The sequence below is a fragment of the Pagrus major genome, chromosome 22 (assembly GCF_040436345.1).
Source record: "Pagrus major chromosome 22, Pma_NU_1.0".
In the NCBI taxonomy this organism is placed as follows: Eukaryota; Metazoa; Chordata; class Actinopteri; order Spariformes; family Sparidae; genus Pagrus; species Pagrus major.
Genome location: NC_133236.1, coordinates 19,819,988 through 19,841,399, shown reverse-complemented (window position 1 = coordinate 19,841,399; position 21,412 = coordinate 19,819,988). Strand labels below are relative to the sequence as shown.

General features: G+C 41.8%; 2 protein-coding genes across 2 annotated transcripts in view; one reads left to right on the top strand and one right to left on the bottom strand.

The window, feature by feature from the left end:
- wasf1 (WASP family member 1) overlaps positions 1–1,414 on the bottom strand; it is a 66,411-nt gene extending 64,997 nt beyond the window's left edge. Inside the window, exon 1 of the mRNA XM_073492992.1 lies at positions 1,243–1,414. The gene's annotated coding sequence lies outside the window, so the exon portion shown is untranslated. The remainder of the gene's footprint in view (positions 1–1,242) is intronic.
- A 788-nt stretch (positions 1,415–2,202) lies between these two features.
- On the top strand, positions 2,203–20,226 carry cdc40 (cell division cycle 40 homolog (S. cerevisiae)). Its single transcript, XM_073492870.1, has 15 exons — positions 2,203–2,399; positions 2,795–2,881; positions 3,517–3,646; positions 3,754–3,840; positions 3,950–4,089; positions 4,782–4,878; positions 5,532–5,671; positions 6,727–6,801; positions 6,970–7,015; positions 8,856–8,957; positions 10,302–10,417; positions 11,796–11,929; positions 16,753–16,829; positions 19,200–19,344; positions 19,965–20,226. The coding sequence occupies exons 1-15, from the start codon at positions 2,208–2,210 to the stop codon at positions 20,140–20,142; spliced, it is 1,746 nt and encodes a 581-aa protein (XP_073348971.1). The 5' UTR covers positions 2,203–2,207; the 3' UTR covers positions 20,143–20,226.
- Positions 20,227–21,412: the final 1,186 nt, after the last annotated feature.

Below are 21,412 nucleotides of genomic sequence, written 5' to 3'. Positions count from 1 at the left end.
TGCAATGCAACGAATATCTTCCATATGAGATGATCACAGCAGTCACAAAAACCACACTTCTTCTTCGTGCCCACTTTTCTTACTTGCACTTGAAGTAGTACTAGTACAAAGAAGGTTTCGGATTTCACAAAGCATGATTTTCACTGGGCTGAAGGCTACCATCCCCCATGACTGCAAACCAGGCTGGCTGGAATAGACCCCAGCCCCTATCCTCCTCTCTGAGTCAAGTCAATGCGTTCAGTGGGAAAATTAAATCACGTCGTGCGGATGCCAGCGGTTCGCCTAATCATACTGTGGCAGCCTGAAACTCCCCAAACCCGACGACGAATAAAAAAGAAAAAAAGAGGAGAAAAAAAAAAAGACACTGAAAGATGATACGCGTGGCATGTGTCTATAACGTTTGGTAATTTGAGGGGCATTGCAAATATTTGCTCTCCGGTTTCTCACCGACGTGATATGCCAAGAACTGAACATGTCAAGACGCTGCAGCGGGAGAAGCTCATGCAGATGTGGAGTTTGGCCATTTATCAGCCTCCAAAGCGGTCCCGTTACAAACGTGCCGTTTATTTATGCGTTGATAAACACACTCACGATACTTTAAAGGATTACGACCACTTTAATGTTCCTAGCGTTGTCAACACTGCCACATTTGTCACCTGTGTACAGGGTTGATGTGGCAGTCAGTGATGGTCAGGCAGTGTTGCATTACCGAGACCGTTATTAGCCAGGCAGCTCCAGTTCAGGCTAATGTTACACTTCGGTTTTTAAGGCAGTTTGTTGCTGCTCGTAGTAGAGATGCAAAAACGTTGACCAAAGTGTCGTTTTAAAGTTAAACAACAGCACACAGCGTTCAAATAATTTACCTGATACGTTTGTTAAAATTCCTCTTATTTTCTTTCCATCCTCACTGAGCGGCAGCGCATGCCACCGTGTCCGAGAATTTAAATCCCCGGGTCGGATCCATGATTGTACTGTCTCTGTTATCAAGCGTACTCCTGCTGGAAGAGGCGGCGGCGGAGAAGGGTCCAGGCACCTTTTTCCAAAGGGAAGCTCCGGGTAGATGTCGGCGGAATCCGCATCAAAGCGGGTCCGCTGAAGCGAACAGCAGGTTTCGTAACAACAAAGAACATCCGTCTGTTTGACCCATATGAAATAAAAATGTTACCTCCGAAGCAACGAGTGTGAAAGGGCGTTTATTCGCGAGGTGATATCCCCGTTATAATCTGAGATAATGGTACTTACCACTCTATTGTTGGGGCGCGAGAAAGCGTTCCATGCAACCGCCGCTGCGCTCGTGGGAGGCTCGCGGCTGACGTGCGTGCTCGCAGTATTGGCCAGTTTACCTGAAGCCGTCATGATGCGCCGTCCAATCGATCCAAGGGAGGGACGTCGATTTTATCATCCCCGAAGCTCGCTGTACATAAATAAATCACATCATCACACAATTAATCGATCCTCTGTGCAATGATTTCATCATATCGTATTGACAATATATCTAATTAAACGAGCTGATGTTTACATTGTGCTCATCTTTGCTTGTTTCTGATGGTAAAATGTAACACTTTGCTATTAGATTCACCAAGGTCAAGGACAATACTGACCGTATGTGGCGTTGTTTATGGGTGCAGCCAAAGATTATTTTCATCAAAGATTCATCATTCAATGTAACTATTAATTTTGTATGTGTACAAAATGTCACTTATTACTGAAAATTGTAAATAATTGTTTAAAAAAATATATTTTGCAGGCCATCTTTGGAAGTGCTTGTTTTTTTGTTTTTTCAACTTCAGAAAAAGGTGATAAAGAAAGAAACAGAGCCTCACATCCAAGAACCAGAGTGTTTGGCATCCTTACTTTCAGTGATCGATTATATGTTTTGTGTGTGTGTGTGTGTGTGTGTAATGTAGCCAAAAATTATTCAAATGTAGTTTCGTTTTTAAACCTTAGTGTTCGAAATTAAAGGAAATGTAAAAATGATAAATTCACCTTGTACCTAATCCCTTCAGCCTTAGTAGCTATTGGTTTTTTTACGTTTTAACTTCACGTTTTCTCATTATGATCATGTTCATGTTGAGTAACGTAGTGTTAAATGAGTCCAAATGATGCAGATTAAATATTTTTCCTTTATTTTCCTTTTCCGTTTTTTTCCTATCTTGTCACAACGGAAGTCCCGCCCTCCTGCTTCCGGCGAATTCACAACATCCAAGATGTCTGCCGCCATATCTTCCCTCGTTTCGTACGGCAGCGATTCCGATTCAGAAAATGAGTCGGAATCCAATACCGGTGTCACAAAAGTGGACCCGGTGGACCCGGACGCAATGGCTCACCTTAAACCACTGAAGTCTGGACCGACGATGTCTTTAGCTGTTCTTAACTCTGCTCCTGAGGTCGCCGTAAAGGTAAGCTAACCGAGCTTGCTAACGTTAGCTTAACGTTTTAACCTAGTTGATTGTTAAAGTCAGCGTAAATGTTATTAATTGCGCAATATAATAAAATACATAATGTCTAGTGGATAACTGGAAACTTTGAATAAGTGATTATCTAAGACGTGGTGTTAACTGCTGTTATTAGTGTTGGCAAATGAAACTAGAAGCCATTAGCGGGAAACGTTGAGTATCGAGCAAGAGGATGCAAGTTATTGTGTTAGTCTAGCGTTATAGCGTCATGACAAAGATGTCGCCTCTGGTATTAATGGTTTAATATCTAATATGTGATATACCGAACAGCAATTTAGGATTGTATTACTAGTTAATTAGTTAGAGTTTGTTTGCTGACGTGCGCATCTTCATACTAGGAGTCCGTGGAGACTGGCACTCACCTGGACCCTGCACTGAAAGAAGTCTCTTTCAATCCGACATATGAAACCATGTTTGCACCAGAGGTGAGTTTTTGAATCAGTGGATGGCCCCCAGAACTGGCTCAAATATGCAGTGTAATAGGTATTGTGGTGTGAGACTGTATTTCAGGCAACATTATTGCAACACATGTGTTACTTTCCTGATTTATAAGGCTTATATGGCTCTTCTAGCTGAGTGAAATGTAAAACTGAATGCCTTTAGCTGCTTTGCCATCATACCCACATTCCTAATGAGCATCTCAATGTCAAATACTTCTTGGGTGTAAATAATTGAACTCCATTTTTGGTTATATTATTATGCCCATGTAGACCAGCTCTAATGTAAACACTCCATACTAAGTTACATCAATTAGAATATCATTTATTAATGATTGTACAGGCTGGAGTTGTTAATTATTTATGACTGTTATTGTATTTTTTACTTGTCTCCTGGAGTGTCCTCATCTCTTTTGTTTCATGGTTTACGTGGCTTGGTTGCTCTAATGCTTCAGTTCCCACTGGAATCCATCTAACTACTCCGACGTAAATCAGAAAGCCTGATGTTATTGTTATTCGTCATAAATGAAACAAAAGGGCCATGCAGAAAGAGTCGTTCCGATGCAAGGCCCCATTAAAGTTTAATTTTATTATCATTAATGATTTGTATTCCTTCCTCTTAGTTTGGGCCGGTGAACCCATTTAAAAGCCAGCAGATGGCTGCACCCAGGAACATGCTATCAGGCTATGCAGAACCAGCTCATCTCAACGACTTCATGTTTGAACAGCAAAGGAGGACCTTCTCCACCTATGGTTAGCTCGCCTGTGACCTCTGTGCTGGCCTAAAACGATACGGTCAATATGCTGACGCTGTTTGAATTTAAATTACCTATTTAATGCTCTCCCTGCTCTGCTAATAGGTTATGCTTTAGATCCATCTGTGGACACACACCAGGTATCCTCCACTGGCTACATCGGTGCAGTGGATGAGGCTGAGAAAAATAAAGGTAATCATTTATCGCACCATAAATCAGACTTTATTCAGTATGTGTTCTCTTGTATGACGTATTGTTTATGGATGATTCAGAATAATAAGATCTAGTGGACTTCCTCCAGGGCTAACTGTGTTTGAGAGTGGACATAAGAAGTCAGAGAAAAGGAAAAAGATCAAAGGTGGAGATGCGGAGGAGATCGACAACTTCCTTGGACCTTGGGCGAAATATATCGACGAGAAAGATGTTGCCAAACCGTCTGAGGTACTGTTTTGCTCACCATAAAATATAAAAAGGAGTTTTATGAGGTTGACCCTTCTTTACATAATCATCCAATTTATGACTAAACATGGTAGTAAGGCATAAACACAGAACCCTCCAGGTTTAGACAGGATGGGATTAGACTGTTGGGCAGTATGAAAGATACCCTGGTCGTCACAAATAAGTTTAATCTATGAATGTTTAGTAGAAGTTTTTGGCTGGGTTAAATTACCAAAATAAGTTCCTTTGTATTTATGCCTAATTAGCATAAACACGATTCAGACAATTCCCTTCTAAAAGCACAATTTGTGGACTTCCCAGTATTTGCAATAAAAACGTACTATGGGATTTTATTTACTGTCCAGCAAAGCATTAAGCAGCTCACCTGCAGCACTCAACTGTGGCCTTTAGAGAGGGTATATATTCTGTGTAAAAGCTTTTTAATCCGCTGGTATACTGCACTTTTGTAGATGAGACACATAGAGTAGTTTGGTGCGTGCTACTTACCAGTGACCCTGTGACCCCACCCACCCACACCACCCTCTAAAACTAAAAGAGTAGGACTGAGTGTTCCCCTTTACACCAGGGCGTGCAATTCCATGAAAACTGACTTCCCATTTGTTCTTTCTTTAGGCTAGTGTACCAGAACAAATCTGTTCAGTAACCGTCGGGTTGTGATGAATTTTATTTTACAGGACGAGCAGAAAGAGCTGGATGAGATCACAGCCAAGAGGCAGAAGAAGGGCAGGAATGAGGAAGAGGCTCCGGGAGAGGAGAAGACCGTTCTCCATGGTACTTATTGAAACTTTTGAGTGATATTCAGTAAATCGATTTACTGATTTGTTTTAAGTTTGTATTGTGAGTGTGAACACATGTTTTTCTTTTAAGGTTGCACACCCTCCTCCTCGGCATATGAAGTTTGCCCTGTAGATAAGGAATTATAGAGATTTAAATTTCTAATTTATGAGTATTAAAAAAAATGTTCTATGTGTCGAGTAAGGCTGCACAATTAATCAAATTAGCCAAGTTGATTATCCAAATTACAGAAACTGCAGTTTTTTTTATTTTTGTGATAAAACTAGACAATAATGAGGTGCCGCAGAGATGCCCTGGCCTAGAAATCTTGCTCTCTAGATGAAAGACAACATGTTTGTTCGTTTGTTTTTTTCAGTGAAAATGAACGATGTGATGCAAAATAGATCATTCCCACTAATGGTGAATCATATTGCATTTGCAGTATCTGTCAAAATAATCGCAATACAATGTTTTTATTGTATCATGCAGCCCTAGTGTCCAGTTACGATACTGCATTTAGACTCTTGTGACTGACTGAATCACACAAGAAACCCTTGAGAAGGCGAACTGACAGTCCAGTTTTAAAAACATGTATCCAAATGCTGCAGGACTTTATCACGTGACATTTTGCCTCTTTGTTTTCCCCTCAGTTAAAGACATGTATGACTACCAGGGCAGGTCCTACCTCCACGTCCCACAGGATGTTGGCATCAACCTGCGTTCTGCGGAGGCTCCAGACAAGTGTTACCTGCCTAAGAAACAAATTCATGTCTGGGGTGGACACACCAAGGTCAGTCGGAAGGGACATAGATCATTTATTTTGACTTTGAATTGTCAGTTAATGGGACAATGTCTGCTCTAAGCATTTTTGTAGCTTTATGTATTTTTTTTACAGGCCTTGCTGGTGGTAAGTGCTAATAATGTAGGGTTGTTTTGAAATGAAATGCAAAACGGGGAGCAGTGTCACGCAGGCATCTGAGAAAATTCCATTATGCAGTCCTCCTGGGTACTTTTGAATAAAATGATAACACGGTCGTATATGAGCCCCGACATAGCCGAATAATTCTGTCTCATCCAAAACACAGTCTTTATCATTCAAATATAAAGGCAAACACTGGGTTATTCCAAGAAATCTCTGATTCAGGCGTTAGATGTGCCAGTGTGCTTCAGGGAAAGAGAAATCACTCAAGTTTTAAATTGGCTTCTATCCGCTTTGTGCAGGAAGTTACAGCCTTCAGAGTCTAATTTGGTCACAAAGAGGTTTGAAAAGATAATAAGCATGTGGTAGCGCTGATGTCTAGATAATAGATAGAGGGTAGCCCGTATGGTGTCACCAAAGTTTGGGGACATTTCTTGGAGAAAGTTTGGTAACTTGAAAGTCATTATAATTTCTTTGACTATTACAGAGGTAGCACGGTCTGCATGTGCACTCTATCTGCCCCGGTTTCATAATAATTTATCACCTCCGACTCGGCTGTGATGTGAACACAAGATGCGGCTGAACACACTAATTTACTCCCCTTTTCAGGTAACACTAGACTTAAAGTAAAAACAAAATGACCGTTGAAGTGTTTCACCAATCCAAAAATGGACATAGAACATTTCAGCAATAATATAAACAGTAGCCAAACCATTGCAGAACTGTGGGATGATAATATTATACAGTACAGCCAAGTGCGATCACACATGATTTGGAAATCTTTAACATTTTTGAGATATTCATCAAATGTTTTGCTCTTGTAGTAAAGCTCATTGATTGTGCCTCACTTCCTCTCTCTTAGCACACTCTTGATAAGAAGAAAATAAGTTGGATACATATCAGTTTCTCCTCTCTGTGTTTTTTAGGGTGTCAGTGCTATCCGACTGTTTCCCAGCTCTGGTCATCTCCTGCTCTCCTGCTCCATGGACTGTAAGATCAAGGTAAATAATCACATGCCATAATACATCACAAAAGCTTATGAAGGAATATAAACTCACGTTTCCTGTGTGTCTCAAAAATTCTAATTCTGCCTTTGTTAGATTTTTTGCTGCTGGATTCATTTTAATGTTGTGTCGGGGCTCACTTGTTCCATCTCCTTCTCTCCACAGCTGTGGGAAGTGTACGGCGAGAGGAGATGTATACGGACGTTTATTGGTAAGCTACCTTACATTTTGATATGGCAAACTTTGTTAATTGTTAATAACTCATGGTATGAAATGTTAATGGAATATTCACCGCCAAAGTACAACACTTCATCAACAACAATGGATCATCAGCAAACATGCTGACGTGAAATATGCTCGAGGTCTGAAATCTATGCAGCCTTTTGGGAAATGCACAGCAGTGACAGACTGTGCGCTCAGCATTACTGGAACACTAATGACACGTCTGCTGACCGCTGAAAGAAAGTGTATGGGTTTCTTTTTTTTTAAAATGGGGTCTGAGTTGAGGGGTGTAAGCTAATGGTGTGCAGGTCAGTCTTATACCCTTCTCAGAGACAGCACACTGTCTGAATAGAGATTGTTTGCAGCTGTGGTTATGCTTGTCAGCTCCTTCACAAAATATGCATAATTCAGCAGACCAGGGTGCCGAAGGGAGCGAAGGCCAAGGGGGAGGGCACAAGACACGGAGAGGAGTTGACGCACAGGAAGAGAGAACATAGTTTAGGAGTGAATAAAGTGACAGAGAGTTATCGGCTGAGGGGCAAAGCTGCAGATGATGATGTTCATTATTTTTTTTCATCAGAGGAGTGTTAGAAATATACAGCATGTTGTGGAGAGCATATTAGATTCCCACTTTGTTGCTCTCAACTCCATCATTCGCTCTCTGGTATATACATTTTTATCTACATGGGGAACTTGCTGTGCTGTTTTCAAGGTTTGAAAAGTGCTTGGATTTTGGATAAGTACTGGAAAGTGCTTGAAATGGTAACTGCATTACTTTTTCAATAAATTGCTTTATATTGGCTCAGCCACATTACAATATATAGGATGCCAACCTGCTTCCAGGCACATTTTTGGAAAATTAAACCTTCTACCCTTCGGTAGAATGCCATCACAAATTTTTTCTAATAATACGACCAATCATATTTGAGGTTGATATATTTATTTGACTTGTCAAGCATTTGAAACAGCAGCTCTTCTTCACTAGCTTTCCATTTTTTACATACTTCCTACCAACTAAAATGATAACTGAATGTTGTGTATCATCTGTAATTAAACCTAAATAGGAAAATGCACATGTTTGTAAGCACATGCTGCTTGTCAGAATTATCAAACAAAAAAGAACAGTTAAGCATATATTAGCTCGGGGATGTACATGAGTGAGCATGCATATCATTGCATATGTATTTTGCTGTTTGAATGCAGTCTGTGACAATGTTTGATGACGTTCGCTCTGCTTTCAGTGGTTTGTGTATCTGCGTTCTTCCTCTTCACACACACCATCGAGGCTTTCTGCAGCAGCGGCGCTGCCTTTTAGTGTGCCAGCAAGCCGGGTTAGAGCAAGCGAGCAGGCAGGCGCTTAGCCTCAGTGGGCTCTGTTATCGCCGTGGAAACAGTGTAGTGCTGATAAAAGCCAGTTTTAACAAGGGAGGCGTCTGCGTGCTCCGAACCTACAGGGACCTCACATCACCTGCACTGTTTGAGGAAAGAGCCAAAGGGCTGCATAGATTGGGATTAGGGAGAGAATAAGAAAAGGTGGCGAACAGTTGAAAAGACAGATGGAGCATGTAATTTTTTTTTCTCCTCCTCTCTTCCTCTCCAAGCTCATTTAAAGATTTCCCTCGTCTCCCACAGCCCACATCATTTCTCTTCTTCAACATCCCTTATTTCCCTTAACCAGATTTCACATTCCTCAAATGAATTGGGTATCAAAGGGAGGCAGCTCAGGGGAGACTCAGTAACAAGACGAGGGAAAATTTGAGTGAGTTTTTCGAGTGTACATTTATTTATTTGTTTGTAATATGTGTGTAAATTTCCCCTTGTCATGCTAGGTCACAGCAAAGCAGTGCGAGACATTTGCTATAACAACACTGGGACCCAGTTCCTCAGCGCTGCCTATGACCGCTATCTGAAACTCTGGGACTCTGAGACAGGTAGGCTCGACGTCTGCGATATCTGCCACACTTGTCACGCTATGTCTATTTGAACATCTGAGTGCTTTAACTGAAGATATTCTGCGAGTAGAACCTCTCTCTTGTAGACGGCGTATATGAAGGGGACATAATAACATACAGTGCGTGCATTTTTATACAACCTTGATCTCGCAAGCCTTCGGATAATTGAATAATTTAATGAATGACAGCTAAGACCTAGGATACCTTGTGTAATTGCTTGCACAGACATTTCTCTGCAGAACATGTGGGCATGTTTCTGAAAGGTCAAAAACGCATTTCAGCCAATTTGTTACTCATTCGCCTTCTTCACAGACTGTTTAATTGCACGCCTACTTTCCTCCAATTTGATATTTGATTAATCTTTTAAATCATTTTTCAAGCAGGAATACTAAACCCTCCCTACTAACAGCTTCTTAGATATGAAGGTTTACTTTGACTTAAGTCATAATAAACTGGATGTCTGGACTCTTGGTCGGACAACGAAAGCAACATGAAGAAGTCACGAGTGCTTTTTTTTTTTTACTACTTTATGACAAGAAACTTCAGATTAATCGATAATAAAAATAATTGCTAGTTGCCTACAGTTCTTTGTTTTTGAAGGAATCTAGTATTTTATTGGTCAATTCAGAATTAGTTCCCGATAGACCTAACAAGGCGTCTAATGTAATGTATAATAAATTGCAATTCCACAAAACTTCAAACTATGGCCTCAAAAATGTAGTCAACACCAGAAATGCTGCTTAATTATCGTAATCATTTTGGTATTGGGGATTGGCAGGTGATCTCCTTTATGTGTGTCTATGTGAACTGATTAGGGTCAGACCATCTCAATTTCCACCCCTCTCAACTCAAGAGTACCAGTCCAGCAGAGGGCAGTAAAGAGTTAAATCCCCCACTTGTTGTTGACAGGATCCCATTTGAAGCCACATCATCCAAATACTTAAGTTACAAGTTATTCGCTACTTTTCCTATAAGTTGTTGTAGTTTAGTAAAAAAAATCTATTCTGTCAGATTTGTAGGGGGTAAGGTCAGTAATTTATTCCAGACTTGTCCCAGGTGCAGTTATCACTGGATGTAATGCAGAAATGGTGTAAGCTAAGCTTCAGTCTTATCTTAAGGGCCTCTTTGGCGTGGCAGTCAGTCTCAGCTTGAGCAGTAGCATCATTCCATACCTCTGCTGAATTAATACAGAGATACACTGAAATTTCTGTGTTACAACTGGACAGTCCCTGTCTGCAAGGGCAGGGCGTACAGCCCTCAAGTTGCGTTGTGTGTCCTTAAATCTTTCTTAAAGCTACCATTGGATTACCCCCCTCTCTGCAGGACAATGCATCTCCCGCTTCACCAACAGGAAGGTACCATACTGCGTCAAGTTCAACCCAGACGAGGACAAGCAGAACCTTTTTGTGGCCGGGATGTCAGATAAGAAGATTGTTCAGGTAAAGTCAGCGTGCGCTGCATTGCTGCACTCGATTCGGCTCCAGCCATCACTTCATGTGTATTTCCCAGTTGACCAAGCAGATGCACATAAGATTTTCTGTGTATAGCCCCGTGCCCACAGGAGCATAAAATACACTCCCATCTCATCTTCCAGAACTAGTACGTGTATTTATGTGTGCCTGGCTAAAGGTTTCATCGGCTGACAGGACTGGAGCAAGTCATTAATCATGGAAGCATTAGGGTGGAAGAGAGGTGAAGGGAAGAGAACAATCGATGGTGAAAGCAGAAGTAATTATGATATCATACAATCGGGTAAAGAGTTTTTATAATAAGTAATCCTGAACTGCTGCAGATGAAAGTTTGGATTCTTGTGGAAGCAGCATACTGATATCATTTTATTTTCAAGAATTCATGGTCATCTTTAATTGAAAGTTTGTCAAGATGTTGATGTAACAGGCACTAAGTTTGTCCCCATATGAGCAGCAGTCATTATCAAAATATCTGGCACAATAAACAGGGTTAGTAAGAAAGCATGCAGCTCTCTTCTGGGTTTTGAGAACAGATGGCTGCTCTTGCGAGCAGCCGACGGCTGAAGATAAAGAAAAACAGCATAAATAGAATTGGATGTAAAATCTGTTTGGACAGAATGCGTCCTATTCGTTTGGCGCCTGGGGGCCGGATCTATGTGGTTGTCTTCGCTTTATATTTTAATGTGTGCATGATGTTCTCCAAAGAAAAAATGTTCAAGACTGAGGAGCCTGTTGGATAGATAATCGCTGTCATTACACCACTGCAGTTAAGTCATTTTACTGCATTAGCACAGTGAGTCCTCACTCCTCGCCATATGAGTTTCTCTTTGCTACAATGAGAGTTGTATTTAATTAAGGTAAGCAGTCGGACCGAACTGAATCTGACTTTTTTTTTTTTTTTTTTTTTTACATTTGAAGCTTCTACTGAGGTTTTTAACTGAAGCTGTGACATGTCAACCTAAAAGACAATATAAAACATCTTGGTTTGTGTGTTTTTTTCCTTCTGTAATGAGTTTTTTAAAGGTTAGATGCCCACAAATATTGATTGAGGCAGAATATTTTGTAAGATAAAAACATGCAGTGATATTTAGAAATGATTGCATCTATTTTTTTTCCAATACGTTTTTACTTTTAGAATTATTGGAAACGTTTGCATCACACAGGTCCAAAGCAATCCTATGAACACTGGAATCTAATTCTACAAATAGTATAATACTAATATTAATATCTGCAACTGTGTAGTAATACTGTGTTTAAACAGAATGAATAGGCATGCAAAGCCTAAAAAAAGGGCCACTTTATTTTGTTTTGACTCCTCTCTGCATCTTTGTCTATGTATCTCCGTCAGTGGGACATCAGGACAGGTGAGGTGGTTCAGGAGTACGACCGTCACCTGGGAGCCGTCAACACAATCACCTTTGTTGATGAGAATCGTCGGTTTGTCAGCACGTCGGACGACAAGAGTCTTCGAGTGTGGGAGTGGTGAGTACAGACTATAGCCTGTAGTCTTCATGCACTGTTCAGTATGATTGTACCGTTTTATGTCCATCTGTCCCATTCTTGTGAAAGCGATATCTCAGAAACGACTCGAGGCAATGTCTTTAAAGTTTTACGGAAATTCCAGTTAGACTCAGGGATTAACTGATTGGATTTTGGGGATTGAAGGTCAAGGTCAATGTGATTTCACAAGACACATTTTTGGCCAGAATTCAAGAACTCTTATGCCAAATATGACAAAATTTCACACAAAGGTCTGATAGAATATAATGATGATAATATTTTATACCAAAAGATCAGAGGTTAACTTCACACAATGTTCTGCAAAACACTTTTCTGGCCATTATTCATCGCCATAACAGAAGGGGAGATGTGACCTTATTTCACATTTGTTCAGATTACTGAGTTGGTGACAATAATCTTGGGTGCCCGCCTTGAAACGGTGCTGATTGATGAGATCCTCTGTGCTGCCAGGATGAAGATGTGCACGAAGGATCCACATTTTACAATTTGAATCAGAATCAGCTTTATTGGCCAAATATATATGTCTGAACATATATGAGGTATTTGACTGTAGCAGTGGTACAACACAAGCTCATTTGTGGTTGTGGTAATGTTGAGCTTCAGGTATTTGTAGTGCACCATGTGACGATGCCATCTATCAGTCCTCTGTACTCCTCTGTGAAAATAATCTTTAAGTGAGGACAGTGTGTTTCTCACTCACAGCTTTCACTGTGGACTACATTTAATATCTTTGTTGAATTCCTACATTCTCTACATAGGCTTATTATATGAGTCTGGACAGACTGTGCCTTGACTGGTGCACTGAGGCATACAACCACGAGGCTGTAATTCTAGTTCCTCGTGTTGCACCTCTGAGCAAGGCACATAATCCCCAGTACTGAGCACTGGAAGACTACTGTTGCATCCAGCAACTGTTTGAAGATATTTATACAACAGTATGAACCCGTACTCAGACTCGTATAAAAGAAGGAGCGTGTAGTGTTATTTGATTCGTGGTAGATGTAGTAGATAGTTCTCGGTGGACATTTACTGTGATACAGCCTCATTGAGCCATATCAAGCTGCCTTTTTGTTGTCTAACCTCTGTAACAAGACGACCCGGAGAGAAACACTTGAAAAACAAACAGTATATCATCCTCGTATCATGCACCGCCCTCTGAAGAGGCACTCCTGCACCGCTCACCTCTCCTTTCATTAGTCGTCAATAAGAAGAGAAGACGTCAACAAACCTCCAGACGACCTTATCTTGGACAAAGCTCACCCAGCTGTGCTGTTAATCTGCTCTGAGTCATAGCCTCTGCCACGGTTTGCCTGCTTTACATGCATCTGTTACAGTGGGAGGTTGGGCTTTTTGTTTTTTTTCACCCTGGAGCTAGGGTTGTACATTGGCAATGCTCCAGCAACAACAACCCCTATGAGTCCGGCCCCCAATGCCAATTGTATATTTTAATAATTAACAAATTTGCACAAATTGAGTTAATGGAAGGCGGATGTGCTGGCAGGTCAGATAAAGTAAAATAATTACCCTTTTATAATCTCCACTCCTTTATCTTGAAATTGCAAAAACACAGCGTGCACATGTTAACAAACCGTGTTCGCTTGGGTTTACAACAAGCTTATTTATTTTTAGACGTTCTCCATTCAATTCCCACTGTCGTCTCTGTTTGTTCTCAGTGAGAGACCACCAAGAGTTGCTTGCAGACTGGTCATGGGTCCTGTAGTGATAAACAAACTCTGGTATTTGTTGCTAAAAGATGTTAAATATTTAAAGACCAACTACTAAAAGAAGCTTCCTGTGGATTCTTGGAGGGGGGGGGCTTTTAATTCAAGGACGGTCATTTGTGAAGTTTTTTTTCTCCCTCCCACTGTCAGAACTTCTCAGTGCTTCTTTTTCCTCCAGAGAATAAAAGATGGGGATTAACTGGTGAAAAAATGTTTGGATTTTCACACACCCCTTGAGTCAGAGTTGAAGGATGGAATAAAACGTTGACAGAGCAATACGAGGCAAAAGAACCATATCCCAAGAGTGTGCTTACTGCGCTTGTTTGGGAGGGGGTGGGTCTCTCATGAGCTTTTTAAGAGCAGCGTGGGAGCAAGCGGGCAAGTGGTTTGTTGGGCCAAAGAGTGGCTTTACTGTCCCTCTTTCTCCCACGGATACCACCTGGCTCTAGGCTCTAGCTAACCCCCATTGTGAGCCGCTGCTACATACCAGCATTAGGCTGAATATACCAGAACAGTCTCATATCTCCAGAATAGAAGCAGAGGCTGGCAGAGAGAGGGGCATGGGTGAGGGAACGCCGGATGGTAAGAAAAGATTGTGAGGCAGAGTCATTCACATCACGCCTACTCACAATTCAAATTCCATCCTCGTTTTCAAACACATGCAAGTTTTTTTCTTTCCGTGGAGACTACTTTATCTGTGGCAGAGGTTTATCATCGGGGAGCGGAGAGTTGGCGTGTGCGTTGGGGGAGGATTACAATCAATAACAAACTTGCCGCGGTGTGCCAACAAGGAGAATTAGCTTCACCGTTCAGAGAGCGATGAAACCGTGAGCTCGGAGGGACATTTGGGAGGTTGATGGATTGACAGAGCGAAGGACTTTGTTTGGATCTCGCTAGATGGAAAGTGAGCTGCTGTCAAGCAAGTACTCAGTTTCCCCCATTTACTTTCAGCACATTTTCAGCAGTTTCCCAGAGCGACTTTCAATCATGGCCCTGACCTTTTAAAAAATAATAAACCCCCTGCCAACCCGAATATGACACGATGTAAATATTTTCCCATCAGTAATGAGATGTACGAAAGCAGAATTGTGGCAATCATTCAGAAGAAGAAAAAAAAGTTAATTTCCTCTTTTGTCATTAGTAACCATGTTTTGAGAAATCCTCTTTTCACATTAGTTACAAATAACAAACAAAGATGCTCTGTTTAATTTCCTCCTCAGTAAGAGACCATCAGGGATTGTCTTTTTTCCGTCTTCACATTTTTCCTGCAGGCTGATTACAAGACTTAAAAACATACTATGCAGGATTTTCCCTATTAAAGATAACAATGTTTAGACTCATTCAAAAAGTAATCACTCAGTCATCGCTTCTGACCAACTAGAAGTGTGTAGCAGTGGTTGTAGCCCCTTTTACACAGCCTGTTCAAGCTGGAACGTTGAAAGAATGTTGCCCTATTGTTTCAACTCGTTATTACCTCCCTCAAGGAGTTTTTCCCAAAAAAAAACCATGTAGTGAAGAAGAAACCGAATCAACATTTAAAGAGTGAGGCGGCGAGGCGGCAGGACAAGACAGGGTTCTGACGTTTTGATGATACGTTACGTGTGCAACCGTCAGCTGGAGATTTAAAAAGCAGCTAGCAGCAGTTGGCAGCTAACTTAAAGAAGAAAACCCGACCAAAAGATGGCTACAAATTACCCTTCAGAGCACGACATCAACCGCCATATAACAGGGTCGTTAGATAATTACTGCCATGTTAAGCCTTTGTTAAGAAAGCACTACCTGAAGCATATGTAAAACAGCACACAAGATCCCGATTGGCATGCTATCCAAAATCACACACTGGGGTGGCATTACGCTGCTGTTGTTTTGTTCAGTGCAAGAGAACAAAGCTGCCGTAAAGAAGGGTCTTTGTTGCAGCGATATTGTGCGACCTCTGTGTGAAAAGGGCTTGTATCCGAAGAGACTCTGCCCTCTGCCAGTATTTTCTTATTATTTTGCTGTGTTTGGGACAGTTTAGGGCCATTCTGGATGACTGTTTGTGTTGGCGAGCCACCAATGTAAAGTGCTGGTATTTGACGACCTGGGAATGACACTCAGATGTTATGACAAATGAAAGTTAATGTATTAAATACACAAAATTGCCTTTTTTTGTTTATTCTTCGTCCCCCTGTCTTGATCAATGTGAAATGCTCTAAACAACAATGCTCTATTATTCATGAACATCCCTTGTGTGCAGATTGTTTGTCATATGTTTTCTTTTCTTCCTCTCCCTCCACCCTCCAGACGACAGAACATTCACACTGGTTATTTCTGGAGTTCAGTAGAAGAGATCTGATGGCGCCTTGTTATCTCTTTAGAGTTTAGCGTGGCTTGTCTGCAGACATGACAGTGTTTCATGTGTACAAGGGTTTGCATCGCTCGTTTAACTCTTCAGCTCTTCGAAGCCCATTTTTGAGCTAGCGGTTGAGTCGCTTTACTCCGGCTGTTACTCATCACAGAAGGAGACAGAGAGAGGGCTTTGGTTTAGGCAGCTAGAAAGACGAGAACAAGCTCAAAACAGACGCATTAGTTACACTCAATCGCATAGTTTGCGGCGAGCCTCAGATGCATACATAGAAAAAGTGTCATCCTGGCTGAGGCACTCCGCGCACTGTAGATCTGAATGATCTTCTGCCGACCACTTAGGATCAAATGGCCAAGTTTCTCGCAAAGCAGAGAGACATAGCAGAGCATAAAAGAACAGGGAGGCAGGGTGAAGGAGCGGAGAAGGGATTAATAAATAATTGGATGCCGGTACAGTCGGCAGTGCAGCATCAAAAGCTCCTTTCAGATTGCACAGAGTTATTTACATACTGTAGCTGTAATGGTGTTCCTTTCTGGTTTTTCTTCAGTAACAAGCATTTTTGAGACAGCATAAGCAGCTGTAATAGTAAACAAACTACCGCTTTGCAAGTGTTTTTCTCTTTCAAGGTCTTGCTTCGGGGGCAGCGCAGGTTGGCTTCTCATTCTGTGTTTAACCCATCTTCAAGTGTACTCACAGTGCTTTGTGCTTTTTTTTTTCAGGGACATCCCTGTGGACTTCAAATACATCGCCGAGCCCAGTATGCACTCCATGCCAGCTGTGACACTCTCTCCCAACGGTAAGAGTCAAATCCTGGCAAAACACTCACAGACACAGACAAGCACACGGCACAGAGGACTCTTGGGAGCGTAAACCCATATTGCCAGATTGAAGAGGATTCATACCCTCCGGTGTTGGTCATTTCTCAGAAGAATTAAAACAACGCAGGCTCAGTTTATCTAAGTACATTTTGTGCGGGGGTGTGTGCTCGACTAGTCACATAGATTCGGATCATTTGATCCAAGCGTTTCTGATAGACTGTCACTGTATGAAGCCTGATCCACTTCCAATCCTTTGTTTGTTTGCTCCGGGTAGGCCAGCTGTCACACACAGCCCATTGAGCTCTGTTAAAACACTATAACGTCTCTTTAACGCACAGTGTTGTGAGGGAGTGAACTGTAGAGCGCACAGCAGCCAGCAGTTTCAATTAATGACACGTCCGTGTGTCAGCAAGGGACTTGAGTGAAGCTGCGCTGAGTTAAAAGACAAAAAAAAAATGTTGTTTGGCCCTTTTATTTTAGTGATATTTCCCTGTTGATAGTGACATTCAAGCTTAAGATGAAGAGATGCACTCCTCCTTCCGCTGACAGTATACAGGAAATTCAAAGGAAAACTGTGATGCAGACTATGCTGTGAAACAGATATTTAGACTTTTCTCTGATACTTCTCCCTCATCTGTATGGTAAACATGGAGGTGTCGCCAGGAGAAAATTAGTTTAGCGTAGCCTTGAAAAATATGACAGTAGAACTGTGTCCATCAATAGAGATTTGGCAGTACTGTCGCTAATGCAGGAGCTAGCTCTTACAGGCTCCAGTTTAATGACATGAAATGATACCAGCATTAACAGGTGGCCCTCTTCAAATGTAACGCTTCCATTTGAATCCGTAATTCCCCGTTGGACTCCATCAGCTTCAACTACTGACAAACTCAGCTGTTCTGTTCTGTCCTCTCCTCTCGGCCTACTTTGATTTCTCTCTTTCATGTACTCTCTCTGCTCTCTTCCTTCCTTTTGGCAGTGTTCTTATTTGTCCCAACATGGTTTGTTTCTCTTCAGCGTTTGAATAATGAATGTGCTGTCAGCGGGAGACCATTCAGTTTTTCTCTCACGCCTAAATGGCACCCCCCCACCCCCCTTGGCATCTCATCCGCAGCCTCTCTCCTATTTTCTCCTATCCCGCGTCCTCCTGCCATCTTAACACTGGTGAAATTGACCAAGTTGTTATGATCTCCTGCACCTTTCGTATTTGACATTTGTGGACAATTGTGTCCCTCCTTTATGAGGACACACACACACACACACCCACACACCCACACACACACACACACACACACACACACACACACACACACACACACACCAACGCTAGATCTCTTTCTCATCCCACATTAATAATTTCCATCATGTTTCCTTTCAAGAAGTGCAGCGAGTCGTGTAATGCTTTGACACTGAAGCACCGCCTCTTATCACTGTAGTGACTTTGAGGCTGTGGCTGAAACAATTCATAAAGTAGATCTCAGCTGAGCAGTCACTGATGAAAAACCTCTTTTCATTTCCCTCCAAATTGCCCCAATCTTCTCCACTTTAATGATGGCAGAACGATGAGTTCAAGGCCTTCTCAGGCTGTCGTCCCACTCAAATTTGCACACTTTTGGGAGTTTGTTTTGATTTTTGTCCTTGAGGCATTTCACCGCGTACCTATTGTTTAAAACATTTTGACAGTTGATCAGGTTGATCAGAGTTTCTGCCAGTTTTTGTTCGTACTGAGAGCAGCATCATAACACTTCCAAAGATACTCGTGGCTGCTTGTTAAACTGGAGCTGAACAGAATTATGCTAATGAGACAAAGTTTGAACTTGTTGTGACAACTTTTAAAAATTATTACTGCTAACTCAAACTGCTTTCCTACTTTATATGTTTAGTGCCAACTCTAATCTCCATTTGATACCATAACACTAGAATTGAATCTTTTTACAGAGTAGAGCCCTGTACTGGACTGTTAACTCTGCACCGGACTGTTAACTCTTAATTCCACCTTTGCCCTCTCCCACTGGATGTCTGACCATTACAGCCTGCTCCTTTTAGCATTAAAAAGTAATATAACACATTATTAATAGGATCTTGGTGCGGTTATTACATGTACTGTGTCAGGTAACCGTCGGTTGTGGTTTGTTTGATGAGCGTTGTTAATCCACATTCACATTCATGGAGAAGGATATGTTTGGTACAATCGCTAAAAACACAGCTTCTGGTCAGCGCTAGCTAAATCCTGGGACTCTGTGTTTAATTTGGACCGCCCCTGCGAGATTTGCATTGGGTCACCGCAGTCCTCTACTGGGCGGCACCGCTTCAGATTAACTTCATTCTGTTTGCTTCTTTCTAAACCACAGGTAAATGGCTAGCATGCCAGTCTATGGACAACCAGATTCTGATCTTTGGAGCCCAAAACCGCTTCAGACTGAACAAGAAGAAAGTCTTCAAAGGCCACATGGTGGCTGGTTATGCCTGCCAAGTGGACTTCTCTCCAGACATGAGGTAAGCCTTAACTCTGTTACTCAATTTTCTGATAAAGGGCAATATTACAGCGCTGATTAATAGTTTATAACAGTTGATTAAGGAAAATATGCCAGAGAAATGAAAACTGAGTTGGCAGTTTCAGAGAACAGGGTTGGAGCGGTCTTAATAAGTGGAAAGTGTCCAAGAAATGTTCGAAGAATCACTTTATTTTAGTTAAGGAAAAAGAAAATAATAAAACAGAGGGACAGCATCGTACAGACGCTCAGTTCATTAAGATGCTCGTCTCCTTTCCTCTAAAACGCCTCCAGTCGATGAAAAGCTGTTGAAAATGAGTCTTTCGACGACGAGAGCTAACTAGGACACCAGCACTCTAACTTTAGCCAAAACACCCATTAAGACCTGTTTTCTCACCCTCCACCACCACCACCACCCACGTCTGTGAGCAGGTGCCCCAACTTCCTTTCAGTAACCATAGCAACACTGCACCTCATGGTTGGACTAAAATACAAAATAAAAAAAATCAGACTCCCACCTTTTGGCAGGTGAAGTGGAGACAAGTAATTTTTAGCAAAGTGCTAATCTTCCATCCTCTCCCTCCTTCTTCCACCTCGCTCTCTTTTTGTTCTCCTCTCTACCAGCTATGTGGTGTCAGGAGATGCGGACGGAAAGCTGAACATCTGGGATTGGAAGACCACCAAGCTGTACCACAGGATCAAGGCTCACGACAAGGTGTGCATCAGCGCCCTGTGGCATCCGCATGAAACCTCCAAGGTCATCACCTGCGGCTGGGACGGACAAATCAAACTCTGGGACTAGAGCAGTCCTGGTGTGTGCATTCGTGTCTGTTTGGGGAGGGGGGTTCTGGGAAATGATGGACAGAACGGGAACGGGTTTACTAGGGAGAGATCGGATTTTGTGGAAAAACCTCGAGCGAACGCCACAGGGCTGGTATCCAGTCTTATTGTAGCAGTGTATTTTTGTATCCTGTCGTGAGAGCTCAAAATATGTACTCATGTATTATTTGTACAAAGATGAACACAAGCGTACTTTTAAAAATGGTTTCTACTGCAAAGGGCATGTGAGAGGGGTGCCATGTGATTTTTTTTTTTTTTAAATAAATGTTTTGTTATTTTAATTTGCATTTTCTGTGTAGTATTCCTCTGTAGTCCTTGTTAAAATGTTCAATTGTATTACCATCCCTTTGTGGAAATAAACATTGTGTAAATTGTCCCTCTTATTAAGAAAACAAAGCATCGTTTCTTTGGAAAAGTATTTTTATTCAAGTCCCAGACAAATCTTTGTTTCATCTCTTTTATTAAACTGCTTCAAACGATTTGGCAAATTACATTAATTGACTGATGTTTGAACGTGGATTATTTTAAAGCCCACTGCCATTATTTCCAGATACAGTTTGATGAAGTTCTGGTGCAGCAGAGATAATGGAGTCAGGTCAATTGAACGCCAAAAACAGTGAGAGTTATACAAAAATGCTTTCGTCTGTGTGGGCCCCCTTTTTTTTTCTATTATAAACCAGGAAACTCCAATATGCCAAAAAAAATAATGATTTGACTTCATTTTTGTCTTTTTTCCTCACACTCTCCCACGCATCCTCTCTCACATATCAAGCAAACGTGCAGAACAAATCCAGAGACATCACTTTCTTCACATAATTGTCGCATTTTGCTTCAGTCATATCGGGGTTCAACTGCAGTTCTGTTCATCTCAGCTGATCCCATCTTTTCTACCTTTTATTACCCATGTTCCTCTGCTCGTTCTCTTCGTCTTCCCTGTGTTAGCAGCTCCGATGGCCTGGCTTCCTGTCAGCCAGGCAGGATCTCTCATCCACTCTACCCCCTTTAACATCGTGTATCCATTTCCTTTAATTGGTGTTGTATTCGGGGCCCGCTGTGGTCTCTGGGCCTGTGCAGACCTGTTGCAATCTAGAAAAGGTTGTCTAATATCTGGCTGTGGGCCAAGCTCAGATGGGACCATGATGCCGGGGTGAGTGTGACTGGAAGGCTGACCTGCAGCCACTATGAGGTAGAACGCAGAGAGGCCTCTGGAGGACATTACTCTGCCTCCTCTG